The sequence below is a fragment of the Notothenia rossii genome (assembly GCF_949606895.1).
Source record: "Notothenia rossii genome assembly, chromosome: 6".
Classification (NCBI taxonomy): domain Eukaryota; kingdom Metazoa; phylum Chordata; class Actinopteri; order Perciformes; family Nototheniidae; genus Notothenia; species Notothenia rossii.
In genome coordinates this window covers 37,534,911-37,552,134 of record NC_136909.1, presented here as the reverse complement: position 1 = coordinate 37,552,134, position 17,224 = coordinate 37,534,911, and the positions used below count along the sequence as shown (strand labels likewise).

The 17,224-nt window shown below is 38.3% G+C and overlaps 1 protein-coding gene across 1 annotated transcript; it reads right to left on the bottom strand.

Moving 5' to 3' along the window:
* Window positions 1–5,494: 5,494 nt before the first annotated feature.
* On the bottom strand, window positions 5,495–14,477 carry ppic (peptidylprolyl isomerase C). Its single transcript, XM_079687842.1, has 6 exons — window positions 14,244–14,477; window positions 10,137–10,250; window positions 9,715–9,808; window positions 9,212–9,279; window positions 8,430–8,546; window positions 5,495–7,338 (listed from the first exon to the last, which is right to left on the bottom strand). Exons 1-6 carry the CDS (start codon window positions 14,346–14,348, stop codon window positions 7,210–7,212), a joined length of 627 nt encoding a protein of 208 aa, XP_079543968.1. The 5' UTR covers window positions 14,349–14,477; the 3' UTR covers window positions 5,495–7,209.
* Between the last annotated feature and the right edge of the window lie 2,747 nt (window positions 14,478–17,224).

The following is a 17,224-nucleotide window of genomic DNA, read 5'->3' as shown; positions in this document are numbered from 1 at the left end:
TGAAAAATGAAACAATGTAACAAACTGGTGTCTCGTCTGGTGCGTACTAGAGAAACGGACTATAGAGAACCGCAGTGACGCGTCCTAAAACCCGGAAGTAAACTCCTTCCGGTTCCTTTGTCAAAAACCAATGCAATTTCTCCATAGGATTTTGGAAAATAGCTCGAAATAAGGTCTGTGGTTGACACACATTTAAGAGACGGATCACATTTTGTTCAGCCGGATAATATCCACATGTCTATCCTACTTTTATAATTTTCGAATCATAAATCTAGTCGCCAGAAGCAAAATGCTAACGTTATGCTATAAACCAGGGATCACCAACTACATTTGTCTATGGGCCAAAATGTATCCAATAGACACTATCGCGGGCCAGCGATTTTTATATAGCCCAGAATTTTGAAGTTGTTGACTGAATACATGCTCTGAAAGTAATCAGAATACAGTTAGAGTTACGTGTCTTAAAAAAGTAACATATTCAGATTACTTTTAGAATACTTTATTTTTCCATAACAGATGGGTATGTTTTGGTACACAGGAGACACTTATTTTACTGTTTTAATGGTTTATCAAGAACTCAAACACAACATCTTGGTGTCATTCTGGACAGCTCTCTCATCTGCACCCTGCATAAAAAACATCACCCGGACTGCATTCTTTGTACTGTCTTAAAACCTTTCCTTGGACTATGTTATGAATTGTAAGGTGTCCTTGGGTGCTTTGAAAGGCGCCCCTAAATAGAATGAATTATCATTATTATTTATTATCTGAAACGATGTAATAACTTTTAAAACTTTTTCCAGTCACTTGCCCCATGCATTCAGCAGCAGCAGGCCATTCACTTTGATTTGATCCCGTTATGAAATGTCATCATTTCGACAATAAATAAATGCTACATAAACATTATCTTGCACATTTTATCTATCCATCTCCGTTTCTAACTTTCAATATATTTTAAAAGAGATCTCTCTCTCATCTGCGTGCGGGGGCGGGGCCTCACAGACACGCTGCATCTCTCTCTTGCTCACAGACATGCTGCAGCGCTGTGCAGTGTGCACACAGTTCTGCCGGTAATGAATATTACATTTTGTGAGGAAACTTTTCCACCAATAATTCCAATAAGTATTCCAAAATGTATTCACTTCAGGTTTACGAAAGTAACTGTTATCAGGTTACTCGTTTTTCAAATGTAACGCCAGCTGAATATAGACAAGTTTACGCGACAAACCACGGGTAGCGCCATAACCCTACACAAATGCACTTCATTTCCGCCGGAAGTCTTTTGCACAGCGTCTGTCGGTGTAAACCGGTGTAAACAGTCAGACGGGCACTGGTGTAAACACAGCGATTTCGATGCTAACAGTGATGCTAGCTTGGGAAATTGTTGACGATTTTGTTGAGGGAAGGTTACAGTTCTGCAGTAAATATCTCAGCATTTTAAAACCAAAATAAACTGCCTTATTTAGGTCATGCCCACAGGAGCCAACAGTTGTCTGTTGTTTACATAATGCACAATTTACATGATCTCTTTATGCTGTGCAATATATCATATGTGCCTGTACTGTTTGAGTGAAAATAAAGTTTGATGTAATTTAATTTCATTATTGCACTGTTATTGCATTATTGCATTTCATATGTTCCTTAGAGTGCTACAATTTCTTTTAACACAGTTCATCATTCATATTAAGCTCATACTGTACATAAATAACACTGAATGAATTAATTGTTTAGAGGAAACTAAAGAAATGGCTTCAACAAGAAAGATCACATGTTTAATCCTAACAGGTATTACAAATTAAAATATAAAAGCAGCCCACACAATTACATCACTATGAAAATATTCATATATAATATTAAAAAATACAATGCATGCAGTATTTGTTGTGTTTATCTGTATTTAATGAACAACATGGCTGGGTGCTGGTTTGTGGTCGTAGCACTCTCTATCTAACCACTCGTTCAGGTGCTTTCTCGAGTGATTGCAACCAACTACCGCACACGTAGTTCCCGAACCACTTTTCTTCATGTTGTAATTGTTATATCCTCTTTGTCTCTGCGATATCAGTGCTTTGTCGGCACAACGGAGCTAGCTAGCAAAACAAACCCAGTCCGCCAAAACGGAAGTGCATTGCATCGAAGGGAGGAGTTCAGGATGTAGAGCGGAAACGGCTCAATAACTTGTGTATAGTTAGCCTACTTGATTTTTGTATTCTGATTACGTAACGCCGTTACATGTATTCCGTTACAACCCAACCCTGCTTCTAGGCTACTGTCCCGCAGCTCCTGCCTCTCTGTTGGACTCTGTCGCAGCGGGGCTACTGCTGTGGTGCGGAGCGCATTAATCAGACTTTTCACAACGAAGGATCACTTCTTCTTCAAGGAAGGGAAGGTTTCGCAGTACGCAGTCTACTGTCCCGCAGCTGTTGCCTCTCTGTTGGACTCCGGTACTGCACCTTACTCACGAGATGTTGTATAAAAAAAAAATGGGTGGGGGGCGAACGCAGTAACCACTCCGCCAACGCCACTGTCACCCCCGTCGTGCGGGCCGTTGAGAATGTCTGGCGGGCTGGATGTGGCCCGCGGGCCGCCAGTTGGTGGTCACTGCTATAAACGAACTACAGCAGGGTCGCTGCTTCAACGTCACGCAACTTAAGATCCATATTCAAAACTACAGATTCAAAATTGTCCTTAACAGTTTGCAGGAGGCAGGTACTTGCTTTCAAGCAGAACACGGGGAAAAACCAACTTAGCGGGAGTGTTTACGTGTTCGGTGTAATGACGTAAAACGGCCTGGACAACTTCTGTAGTCCTATTCAGCCAATTGTTAACAACCATCGTTTTTCAGACACGTAAACTCTTCAAAAATTCCCATTGGGGTCACTGCTGATGTATTTAATGTCGTAGAACAAAACGTGATCTGTCTCCTGAATTTGTGTCCAACACAGACCTTATTTCGAGCTATTTTCCAAAATCCTATGGAGAAATCCCATTGCTTTTTGTCGAAGGAACCGGAAGTGGTACAAATGCTAACTTACTTCCGGGTTTTAGGACGCGTCACTGAGGTTCTCTATTAGGTGTGAATGCGACCTAAGACTAAGAATACCACTGGTACAGACTTTACAGAGATTGGAAATGTTGATCTTTTTCACTGACACTTTAGACAATTTACCCGCATTTGCTCCTGTGGGTAATGTCCACAGTAATGACTCTTACATGTCAAATATGTGTAATGTGTATTTGTAAAGCGCTTTGAGCACCTGTAAAAGCGCTCTAATAAAGAATGTAATGCATTATTATTATTATTATTATTATTATGATTTATCCCCTGCTATCACTTCCCCATAAACACAGTTTGTTTCAGATTTACAAATGATCAATTTAGGAGATTCAAAATAAACCTTCAGGCAGCTTTCCAGGGAAATCGAAAAAGTGTATTAGAGGAAAGCAGATGGACGTCAAAACAGCCTTTCAGATGTTTTAAAGATGAACAGAACCAAAGCCTCAAGCTGCTGTTCACCTTTAGCTGTTCTCTAAAAAACAGAATTGAAAATCTGGAATATTTTCTTAATTTGTAGAGATCTGACGTTTGTGTGGAGCGAGCGCGTTGAGCAGACATGGGTGATATATTTCATTGTTTTCGGTCGACTTCCTGTCTTCCTCCAGAGATTTCTGCTCCGCTCTGACCTTTGTGTTCGGAGATGTTTTCCTCCCTTGTGTGTGTATGTGTGAAGGTGTGTGTGTATCTGTTTATCTGTTTGAATCTGTGTGTGTGTGTTGTAGAACAGGGGGAAACAAATCACCCGCTGTAGTTCTCATTAGCAGCAGTTTTGTGTCGGCTCTGAGAGATCAGCTGTCAGCTCTCGGCCTTCCTCTGCAGCTTCACCTTTTACAGACGATAATTACACCGCTTAACGCCAGCGCTTCTTAAACAGCAGCCCGCAGATTTACGACTGGTTCAAATGCGATACACAAAAAGGGTCTGTTTAATATTCAGGAAAAAGTTGGGTTCTAAAGAAAAGAGTGTTTCGATCGTTTTCACACCCGGCCAGTAAGTTTGTAAAATCAAGAAATATAGAATCTGTCTGTTTCCAATTGTGCTTAGATCAACATTTTTAGATGCTCACAATGACGCTCAGTATGTTGGTTGGTCCACAATCATTTACCAAACCCCTTGGCCACAGTTTTTCCTGTTGTTGGCTAAAATGGCATGCACGTCAAGCGTGAACGTGTTTATTTTGGTTGATGGCGATTGGCAAAATGGCACTGTGGCAGTGAGAGTTGCAGATGACAAAAAGGTTCATCACTTTATCTGATCCACATACCATTGCCAGACTCATGAACCTTATTGAGAGGTGGCAGAATGAAGGGTCTGCCAGGGTTCCGGCACCGGGGAGCAGCTTGGGGTTCAGGACACCTCGGCAGTGCCCAGGAGGCGAACTCTCCAGCTACCAGTCCACTTTTTTTGTCCGATCGGGACTTGAATCAGTGACCCTTTGGTTCCCAAGTCCAGACTGAGTTATTGCCCCACCCAGCTGTTAAGGTACTGTAGTAGAGGCATCATTGCACTCAGCCTGGAGTTCCTCTTGTATTGGTGTGGTTTGGCACTGTACTGTAAACTAAAGATATGAGCTCATAACTAATAAATCGTTTGTCATAGAGTCTTGTGGGAGGCCTCACTGGTCTCAGTTACCTTTTCATTGAGGTTGTGTGATCAGTCAAACAAAAACATCTTGTCATGACTTGAAAGAAGAGAAAGTCTAAACATTGGTCCTCCACCAATCATAACTTGAGTCTTTTATGACCTGCCTTACACCATGAGGGTTAGCTTTGGCAAACAATTTTGATAGGGTCTTAAAGGACATCATGAGGTATCTCAGATATCACGTTGGTAATGTTCCCCTATGATAAACAACACAAGATAAAATCGTCTCCCATTTTTTTCCGACATTTATTTATTATTTACTATTATTGAGTTAATATTATGCAGTGAATCTGTCTGCTATCCACATCATTAATGTCTTTTTATTTCTGAAGGCACTGGAGATTGCTGTCCTGGTGTTGGTTCAAAGTTAACTCTATGCACTTAACAGATTCCTTTGAATTTGAAGTTAAAAGCAATTGTATCAAGTGAAACCTAATATTGTTGATTTCAACTTAATACTATAGCTTTCAACTAACCTAATACAGTTATGTGAAATCTGTTGACATAATACATGTAATTAAAGTCAACATTACAGTTTTTGTTAGTCGTGTGTATTTCCTAAGCATACTTTCATCATTACAGTGTGAGCAAAGAAAACGTAACTGATCAAATGTATTGAATATACAAAAAGTGTGAACCTTTGTTTTCTGAATTTCACGAATAAAAAAGGCATTTACGAGTTCTCAAAGATTACCTGGATGCTATTTTAAACTATTTCACAGCCAAAAAACACAAATATGACAGAGACAGAACACGGACATCAAAATAACATCAAATACACATCCTGTTTTTTGCAACAGCATATTGTTTATTGTAGAGAACACACCTGTTGGCACTCTGCTTCTGTGGTTCATAAATAATGAAAACAGAACTCCTGATATGTTTGTTGAAGAAATTTAAAATGCTACATTTACTTGATTAATATGAGGAGTAACCTTCCGGACTTTGCTAGATTATAATGCTACAGCGACAGTTTTGGTTGAATTGACATCACAATAATCACTTTAACCAGTTAAACCCCACGGCAATGAGAAAAGGGAAAATAGATGTAACATCCAAAAAAAAGTCTAAATAAGTCAGCAACAACACACAAAGAACAACCTTTAAAATCATTGAGGACAGCTACTATATATTAATCACTACTTTGACACCTTTTGAACATTTTCTTTCCTGTGCAATTTGTGCTGTAGTTTTTGCAAACATGATATGGTGGATAATGCATCAGGAAGATCTCAATAAAATAAAAACATAAAAAGGACCTCTGTATGTTCAATGATGGAAAGATACAAAAAAATATATTGCAAGATTAAGTACTTGCTACAAAGATAGTTTTTTGCATATGTTTGTGAACAGCAATTTAATTTAATATACTTTGATATGATGCATAGAAAGTGCAAGCAAATTTGGAGATTAAAGAGGAGCTACATACTGTATTTAAGTGCAAGTTTCCATGATGTTAGTCATGTTTGAGGTCAAAATTCATTATTAAGATTGTAGATGGTCTATCTGGCACCATCTACTGAATATGCAAGTATGCTAACGTATTAAACATGAACCACAGTGAAACCGATGAATATGGACTACTCCTCTCTGTATACAGTGTCATTATTGACTGAAAACCTCATATCATCAAATTTGTCATGGTTGAATTGGAATGCTTATATATCAGGGGTCCTATTACACAGGTGAATAAAAGTGAATAGCCCAAAAAATCCATTTACTTAAAAAGAAAAAGTAAATCCGGAGCAAAATTGGTTCATATGTGGATTTTTTCTCTTAGTTATATGATTCTCTAATTCCATTAGAGTGTATTTCCCCTAAAATCATACCTCAAGGCTAATTCTTTTCAAAACTAGTTTTAGTTTGAGTTGGCAATTTTGAAGATATAATAAGGCAACCAAAGATTGTTTTCCTTCGAGTCATTTTGTGTAATTTAACCTCAATTACTTTTAGAATGTTTATATATAAATCGTTCCTCCCTTCACAGACAATTGTTTGACACTTTGACACAGTGTGATATGTTATAACAAAATTAATACATCTGTAGTTTATATTATCTCTGTAGAAATCAGTCTCAAATTGAGATTATTGTAACAAAAACAAGTGTTTGATTGCAAGCTAGCCTATTGTTAGCTTGATACAGCTAGATGTTTTACTTGCTAACATTTAGCATGTAACATTTAGCCTGGATTAGATGTCATATGTTAGCTTGTTAGCATGGTAACATAATAGCATTCTGTGTAAAATGCTCAATAGCTTGTTTTTTTGTTACCAACTCAAATTTGAATTGAATGCTCTGTCAGTTTATAACCTTTGCTCAGGCTTTTTTGATCATATGCTTTCAGGGTTTGAATAATCATTTCTGATACATAGCTTGTTGGTGTTAGAACCTTAACATGCAAAACTTATAATGTCAAAAGGTTAATTTAGCAATCTGGACATGTGATTGATCACCAGTTTATAATAATCACATTCTGTCCTTGTAGTTAATTGTCTCACAGTATTGTCTACCAGCCCTCCACCTCCACCACGAAGGGCTCTTTGACGGGGATCCTGCCGCTGTTGACGACCACACACTCCGTGTACGGCAGGTTCCTGTCGTTGGTGTCCTGGAGCTCGATGGTGTGAACCACAGACTGCCAGAGTAGACGGACAGAAGCAGGTTAGAAACACTCAATAGAGATATATTTATAGGTCGCCTGGAAGTATTTTATAGGAGTTTCCCGTAATATGCAGCATGCAGTATTTCTCCATAACTGCACACGATCGATTGCATTGTTCTGCTAACATTTAGAAACTTGATCATTTTATTCTTTGTTCTGGTTCTCTTTATCCTTAAAGTGGACCTATCATGCTATATTTGAAACATATTGTAGGGCCATACCTATATAAAACATGTCTGTGAAGCTTTTTTTTCAAAATACCAAACAGATCATGCATTTTAGCCATGCCTCATTTCGCTCTATTTGCTCTTTTCCAGCCCTGTTTTTGTAAGGGCTGATTCTGCTTCTGTGGCAGACTACAGCGCCACTTACAGGCCTGGCATATGTACTACAGTGTCTCCAGCGCTTTCGAGCGGCCTCTCATTCCCCTGATAGGTGGAGAGTTGCCCATATAGGCGGAGCACCCCTTTTCTGACGTCAGAACAATTCAAATAATAATCAGCTCCGTTGCAGCCCCTTTTTTTTTTAGAGATTTGGGTCTGGAGGATAAGAGAGAGGGTTGTGTTTTCTGACACTTGGTGAGTTCCCTGACACACCGGGGACACATATTCATGTATAAAAGACGTACAAAAGTGCATTTTGCATGATAGGTCACCTTTAAGATAAACTTTTCTAAAAACGGATAAAGGAAGGGTTTTATTTTGATTTCAATACATCTGATGCTGCTTATCTAATCTGGATATTGTACAAGAAGTAGTATTGAAAGAAGTATTTGAATCCTTTACTTAAAAGTACTAAAGCAGTACTAAAGTCTTATCAGCAAAATGTACTTAAAATATGAAAAGTAGGTTGTAGTTAAGTTTATTTATCTACATCAATGGATCATATTGTATAAGATCTTCATATTTAATTAGCTTTGATGCTTTTCTGTGAGAATCATGTATTTCTAAAAAAAAATTGTTTATCCAACCGCAAAAGAAAATCCTTTTCAGATTGCATGCAGCCAACCACCTTTTCAGATTGCATGCAGCCAATTTATGAAAAGAGTTAGAGGGGCCACCCACCATCCCGTCCAGGACTTTGCCAAAAACCACGTGTTTCCCGTCCAGCCACGGTGCTTTAGTAGCCAGGATGAAGAACTGCGATCCGTTGGTGTCTGGACCTGCGTTCGCCATACTCACCTGGTACATAAACACACACACCCACAAAATTCTCAATTCCATACATCACATCATCATTGTTTTGACACATTATGTTTAAATCACCAAGCCATACCTCCCATAAACAAATGACTTTCAGGGTTCTTACGGTCATTCAAAACCTGGAAAAGTCATGGAAATTTAAAATGCTAATTCCAGGCCCTGGAAAAGTTACGAAAAACAATATTTTCCCCAAAGTTTTGGAAAAGTCATTGAAATGTAACTAAAGTTGCATCAAATATAATTTATATTTGATCTAATCGCCAAAATAGTAATACTATAATGATAATACATACTGTATCGTATAGTAATGAAACGTAAAATGGCATTTAACTGACGAGGTATTTTGCTGGTGAGAGATTTTAGCTGCTTTAGCCTGTAGATTCGCTAGTAAGCCTACTATTGGATTTGTTTTAGCACAACATGTTTCATATGCAGACCTTATTTTCCTGTTCCATGTTAAAATAAACAATTTTCAGTGGCACCGCTGAGAAAGAGTAATTTCTTTGGTCATGGAAAATTAGGTAAAGGTCATGGAGAAGTCATGGAAAAGTCATTGAAAATCATTGGTGAAAAAGTGTATGAACCCTCGACTTTACAAAAAGTGTGTTATTACTAAATATTGAGGTCATAAACTGTTAGCTCACCCAGCCTGTTCCCAAATGCTTCAGTTTGAAGTTTTCATCAGCAAAAGTTGTTCCGTAGATGCTGTGACCTGAAGGGAAAAAGCTTTGTCAAGTTCAGGTGGTGTTAAATATTGCATGGAAATGTAAGACAACATAATATTGGCTCCTTGGCCTGTGTGAAGTTAGCAAAAAGGTTCAAATATATACAACTGTAGCTAGTTGGTTCTGTTGTGATTTGTCAACCGCTGAGAGATGTCCTGCCCCTTAGCCTATAATGTACAATGTGTTGGAGCGCTAACAAATGGAAGCGTGACTGTTACATAATGATGTCATTATGTCACGTATGTAAACAAAGGAATCCAATAGAGGCGTTTCAGGCAGGGGAGGGAGTGTGTGGGAGAGAAACACCCTCTGAAGGGAACTTTGGGATTTTTGCCTTTGCAGACTATTTACATGCACAAAAACCTATATAACATACTACAGGAAAGGGAAAGGCCTCTTTAAGAAGTCACTTTGAGTCTCACCTCCAGTTCCATCTCCAGCTGTGAAGTCTCCTCCCTGGATCATGAAGTCCTTGATGACTCTGTGGAACTTTGTCTCTTTGTAGCCATAGCCTTTCTGCAGAGACATGCATGACAAACACAATGACCAACACACATTCACAGAAAGTAGGAACATCACAGCACACACCAGACTCAACAGCAAGAAGAGTATAGAGGAAGTTAACACAAAACTGAAATTTAATTTAATCATTTTTGTCATGTCAAAGGCTTTTTGAGTGAAATCTATGTATAGTAACATACTTAGATATTTCAGAGTTTAGAATTAAATATATATGCTGCATAAACAAAAGTGACAAGTTGGGAACTTGTCTAAAATATTGCAATGGAATATATGAAACAGTTGTAAAAGTTATGTGTGTATGCGTGTGTGTCTGCACGCCTACCTCTCCGGTTGCTAGGGCGACAAAGTTATTGACAGTGAGTGGGACGACCTCCCCAAAAAGGCCAATGACGATCCGCCCCACCTCATGACCTCCGACTGTAATATCAAAAAACACCTGGACACACACACACACACACACACACACACACACACACACACACACACACACACACACACACACACACACACACACACACACACACACACACACACACACACACACACACACACACACACACACACACACACACACACACACACACACATTAATCAGAGGTGTGCTATAAGGAAAACATTGAAATGTTTTTGTTGAATTTTTCTACTCCGACATTTAAAAATAAATGTTAAATATGCAAATGTTTTACTTAGTAACATTAATCTGCAAATTAGACAACGGAAAGCATATTTGATTAAATACTGCACTTATCTAAACATTTTAAGGTAGTTATAGGTATTCCTGCTACTTTGTACTTAAACTTCAATACTTACATAAAAGGTGCATGTATGTGATATTTGTGATTAATAACCAAGAAATATAATAAACAAATAAATTATGATACAATTAAATCAATAACACTTTTATAAATCCCGGGTTGGAACTCATTAGCTAACCAGCTAAATCTAAAGTTCCCTTTGCATGAAAATTACTTTTACTTTTGGCTCTTTTAGTATATTTTTATACTTTTGTATTGGTGACATCTTGAATAAAGAACTTTTATTTGTCACATCACTATTTCTACTTCGGCAAAACATGTTAATTTTGTATTTTGTGAGGACAATTTAATACTTTTCCTTTAGACAGTGAGTGTGCACTCAGTAATATTATTCTCTAATATTATCTCTATAATCATCATCCTTTCACAATAAAACCATGAGACGACAAGCCAAGGTCAAATCATAAAATGATAACGTTATATACGTATGAATCCATGTAATGCATTAACGTAAGCACTAATTAAATGTGCTATCGTATACATGCACTGGGTGTGTGCGCGTGCGTGCGTGCGTTTGTACGTGTAGTCGACTATGTGTAACAACGACCTGCAGGCAAACGCACTGCGCATTAAGAGTCGCGTGTGTGTGTGTGTTTCTGTGTGCGTGTGCGCAGACCCGGCGCCAGAACAAATCTACAGAGAGGGCATATGATTTGCATGGGAGGGCGCACAAAACCGTCATGCGCCGCGGCCAGTGTCGACGCCAGAGATTTATTTTGGGGGTGCTGTGGGGTAGCTTGACGTTTCATAGAGGGTGCTCAAACATGTAGGGTTTCCCATTAATGTACCGGGCGCTACAGTGGAATGTTCTACTGCAACAATCCCCAGACGCAGACAGTACTAGGGATGCTAGAAACTGACCATGATAAAATTCGAAAATCGGACAGCCCTGGCGAATATTAATCGATTATTCGCATACATACAGTACATAGAATACTGAAATCTGTATTTTTAAAATCTTTTTTTCCTTCTAATTTGTTATTCTTTTCTAAATAACACACTTTTATTTACTCAACAATAGCACACAATTATCCTTTTTGTTTGTTTATTTGTTTGATTCTATAATCTCTGGCTTTTTTGGCGTCCGTCAGGAACTGAATTTCAAAATAAAATAACCAGAAATAGACGTAGGCCTATATGGGACATTTCGAGCATCATTGCGATACACACCACTGAACTGATTACCCAAGATACTCAGCTATGGTTTAAGCTCGGTGATTGGATGTTTTAGCCGCAATGCACGTTGGGATATGGTGTTAATGCGATATGAAATCCGAAAAACATTTCGGAGTTGAGGATGGCCGAAGACACTGCACTACCCATAATCCTCAGCTATCGTTTGGGACTACAGCCCTTGAAAAAACCCGTGATTAATCTTCAAGCTCTGGGATTTGGATGTTGGAGTGGCAGTGCGCCAAGGTTACGCCGAGCATCAAACAGCTCTTTGAAATGGAACGAAACCACGGCAGACTATCCAAAACTGGACTCGAACGTGACCAATTTTACTTTACTAGTACTCACAAAATATAAAATATTAGTTTTGAGTTTTTAATTATTATTAAACTGTGAATATTCTCTCAAATAAATACAAAATATAATAAAATGAATATTAAGGTGCAGTATTTCGATTAACTGAAATAATCTGTATTTGAACTTTACTAGAACCTAAGCAGCCAGTTTGACATTATGACTTTCTTGTCATTGTATTTTCATGTTTTTTTAAAGAAAAATTAACTTGTCAACATTGCATGCTGAAAGGGCAGATCTGCTGGCACTAACAATGTCTCCTGCTGTGGAGAACGCTAGGGACAGAGATAGCAGATACAGCCAGGTAGCGCTTTGCTAACATGGCAACATAAGGATATTTGGCGTTTGTAATAGCTTTGGCTCGGTCTGAACTTTTTGCGAGTGGTGGAGGCTTAAATGCTAGTGGGAGTTGGGTTAGCACTTCAGTCTTTTTTCTTTTGTTACCGGTGATATTCACGTTCGGGTGATGCCTTTTCAAATGAGTGTGCTTGAGAGTTTGATGTATTGCCAGCCGCGTAACCAATTGTAGTTGAACAATGCCGACAAACAGCTTTGGTTCGGTCCACCTGTCTTTGTCCGTCATCCTTGTACGTAACTGCGAAACCAAAATGTTCCCAAACCGGAGACTTCAATGATGCTGGAGGATTTTCGAGCTCAACTTTATCTGCGTTCGCCATTTCATTCCTCAAATTACTGACTAAATTTGAACGCATCCCTGTGACCAGCTCTCATAGTATGCCTCTCGTCCAATTAAATGACTTGGTCGCTCTATGACGCGTTGAACCCAATGTGAGCAAATTAAACTGAACGCTGCGATGCGTGTACCGAACCAAAGGGCCCATACCGAATAATTTCGGTACGAATACGTATACCGTTACACCCCTAATCAATATGTGTGTATACCTCCACCATTAAACTGTAATATTCTGCACATTTCTTATACTATCTACATACATCTTATAAGAGTATAATTAATATCTATAATATCAGTTAAAAAAAATGCTTCAACATAGTTAACAATGCAGGAAAGCAATATATTAGATATGAAGTACTTTGTCAGGCTTAATATTTATCTGTAGATACCCCCAAAGCTTTTTTCTTACTTAAAAGAAGACCTTAACCTAAAGTATTCTTTAATGTTTAAATAAAGGTTAATTAGTTTTTCTGTTTTGCACATCCTCCTATTAATATCTTTGCACATCCAGCACTAAACAGTCATTTTATCTCTCATCAAAGATGGCAGAAAACATGTATTGTACTCTGGAGGGGAGTTTGACAGGGTATTACTCAAAAAGTACAAGATAAAAGTACTTGATTGTACTTGTGGTAGTAGTCCAAGTAGTACTGAGGCCAACAGTACCACTTTCACTGAGAACTTATGGCAAAAAATCATTTTATCTCTCATCGAATATGGCAGAAAACATGCATTATTGTACTCTGTAGGGGAGTTTGACAGGGGATTACTAAAAAAGTACACGATAAAAGTACTTGATTGTACTTGTGGTAGTAGTCCAAGTAGTAGCCTACTCTGTCCAGCAGTACCACTTTCACTGAGAAGTTATGGCTAAGAATCATTTTATCCCTCATCAAACAGCAAATAAATGAATTATTGTGCTCGGGAGGGGAGTTTGACTGAGTATTACTAAAAAAGTACACAGTAAAAGTACTTGATTTTACATGTGGAAGTAGTCTAACAAGTACTGAGTCCAACAGTATCAATTGTATTAAGAAGTTATGGTAAAACATATTGTTATCGAAAAATATAGCACAAAAACATGCATTATTTTTATTCTTGTACTAGCGTCAGTGCCGCTTCTCGGCGATTACCGTAAAGACGCTATTAATAGCGCACTCAAAAATGAAGAGCTGCTCATTTGACCAAGCAAATTTGAGAGACGGCTGAGTTGACCGCAGTTCTCTCAGTGTGTGCGTGTTTGTAAGCGCACGCGTGTGCTCACTCTCAGTCATTATCCACGCTCCAGCGGCACGAAAGAATACGCCACTGCACACGGAGCGGGGGGAGACAACAAGACTCACTTCTTACATTATTGCTAACACAGCGTCTCTAGTGAAATCTCATCACCCACCTTCTCGGTGACTTTCGGTCCTGTCCGTGAAGCTGCGCCGGACACCGAGTGCAGACAGGCGGCAGAGAGGAAGAGCAGAGCGGGTACTATCGTCCGGAGCTCCATCTTGAACCGCGGTTACAGGGCCCTGCTGCTGGGAGTAGGGGTAGAGGAAGATGATGAAATCTCAGCGAGTCACAGCTGGAATGCTGGCCGTGAAACAGCGCTCCAAATTCGGCTATATCATCAGAGCACTTCCCCCTGTGGGCTGGACCTGAATCTAAGCCCCGCCTACTGAGAAAAGAATAGAGGAGAGGAGTTGAAAGGAGATAAGGAGATAAACGAGAGAAGAGGCGTCACTTGAGCAAATAATGTGAAGAGATGGTCCAAGGAAAGAAAACAAGACTAGGACAGGACAGGAGAGGAGAGAACAGTAAAGATATTGAAAGAGGGGAGGAGAGGAGGAGGAGAGGGGAGGAGGTGAGAGGAGGTTAAAGAAGAGATAAAGTGAGGAGCGGAGATAAGAATATGAAAGGAGATGCGAGGGGACAGGGAGAATATATAATGACAGGAGAGGAGACACGGAGAAGAAAGATGCCAAGGAAACAATATTAAAGGAGAGGAGAGAAAATAGGTACAAAGTATATTGCGTGCGAGGATAAGTGGAGGAGAGGAGAGATGAGGAGAGGAGATAAGGATATTTAAGGAGATGAGAGAAAAGCAGATTAAAGAAGAGTAGGATTTAAAATATTGTAAAACAAAAACAAATGAATAAATAATACCTTTAAAAGTGAATAAAAAAGTAATATAATTAATACAAATGTAAATCATAAAATAACTAATTAAAACGAACTTATTAAATTATGTCACATTTTCTAAATACAAAAAACATCTTGATTTATTTGTATTGTTTTTAATCTATTCAATGTGCATGTTCCATCTCTGATGAAAACATCCTTAAATATAACCTGCAACGCCCCCAAACAAACAATATGACAACAGAGAGAGAAAAAACATGTTAATGCTTTGGGTCACTGGTTCCCAACATGTGGATTGACACCCTCCAAGAGGTCTCATGATAAATATGAGCGGGTCATGAGATAGAATAGAAGGAAAAGCATTGCTGAAACACAACTGATCCCTCGACTCAAATAAAGGTTAGCAGTACTGTTTGTGTCGACCTTTAACATCCTGAGCGGACGAAAAAAATAACAGCAGTGTGTTTGATCATTTGTAGAAACAAGCAGAATGTCACACCTGTCAGCCTGCAAACACCTGGAGCATCATACAAGTACAAATCATTATACTGAGATCTAAGCCTCTAAAACTCACCATAAATATATGCATTTATTTAAAGTCTAAATAACTGTCGCATAAGGATGGCTCTTTTCCCTAGCCTGAGACCTGAAAGACAGGCTCAGGGTTTAACAGGTTAACAGATTAAAAACATTAGATTAGATAGAATTAATTAATCACAAATTGGGATTTATTTTTCTCACAGAAGCATGTTGGTGTTACACATAAATTTAACATTTAATAAAAGTAATTACTTTTTAAATATATAAGCATGAACAGTAAATATATACTGTATATATATGTAACATTTACTGTTCATGTAGAAAAAAAAAAAACATCCATAAATTATCTAAATAAAACACAATATAAAATCAACAGAATAAGGTAGAATACTCTATAAGAGACTATTCTTCTGTGGCCAACCTGTGCAAATCCGCTATTGGCCCAAAACACCTATTAGGATAAATGCATTACATTTTCAAACAATGTAGAAATTAATAACACAAAAGTGCTAGAACACATACACATGAAGGAAACATCTTCACCAACTTGACAACGCAAAAGCAGTATTTAGAAAACATTTGCCTACTTGACCAAACATACGGATCGTTTACTAAAACCGATGCATATACGAAACGCTGCAAATAAAAAAAAACGCTGCAAGAAGCCCAAAACACAACGGAAACAGGGGCACCCATAAGTGAGACATAGCTGAGACCGGAGCGCTTGTTGATGTAAGGGATTATAAAGTTGTCCCACTGTCACTGTTGGCAGAGTTAGTCTGTTTCATAATTGTAAGTGTTTTGTCAGTATCTGAAATGACTAGGTTAGCTACGTTAGCTAGCTAGCTTATATCAGATCTGCAATAATATCGGACGGAATGATGTGATTAAATTATTAAAATAAGCCAATAAAACTTATATTTTAGGCATGTTTCCAGTGACAGTAACAGTTGGCCAACTGAATGCATCACTTTTTAGTGTCCCCGTTTCCGTTATGTTTTGGGCTTCTTGCAGTGTTTTGTGTATGCATCACTTTTTGGAAACTCTGCGCATGTTTCTTCAAGTTGGTGAATGTTTTCCCAATGCTGCTCATGTGCTGTCAAGTTGGTGAAAATGTTTCTTCATGTGTTTTGGCACATTTGTGTTTCTTTATTTGCATTGATTTTGAAACTACAGCGCATTTCTACTAATGGAAAGGTTTTGGGGCGTTGTAACGTGTTTGTCGGCTACCGTATCTAAAAAAACAAAATAAATAAACACAGGATCCTATAACATTTTAAAAAGGTGCAACATTTTTTTTATTATTAAAATGCTCTCAGGTTGTCTTTTCTGAAACACTTTTAAGGAAGTTATTAAAATATTATATTTGTTATTTTATGTGTTAATAAACTGCTGTTGAGAAATATTGATGGAAATACTATATCATACACTATTATGTAGAGTTTTTCTTTTTTAAATCATCATGTTGTATATTTAATCTATGACAAATCAGTAGAATGTAAAATCTCAAATCAAAACATGAAAATATTATCCCGCAGCTATGTGGATTTTTATGTTTTTCTTCCTGATCGACAAACCAATGCATTTTCCAGCATGCAGCGATCAATAATGAGCTGCAGCGGTTAGCTTTTAACAATAAACCGAGGGATAATGAAGTCCATGCAGACGTGTTGGAGCTTTAAAACACTTTAGTGCATTAAAAAC

Excerpts from the sequence above, each read along its gene's own strand:
- ppic (XM_079687842.1), bottom strand. The coding sequence starts at position 14,348 with ATGGAGCTCCGGACGATAGTACCCGCTCTGCTCTTCCTCTCTGCCGCC. Across the intron at positions 9,809-10,136 it reads TCGCCCTAGCAACCGGAGAG|AAAGGCTATGGCTACAAAGA; the intron begins GTAGGCGTGCAG and ends ATGTCTCTGCAG. Across the intron at positions 7,339-8,429 it reads GCAAAGTCCTGGACGGGATG|TCTGTGGTTCACACCATCGA; the intron begins GTGGGTGGCCCC and ends CTACTCTGGCAG.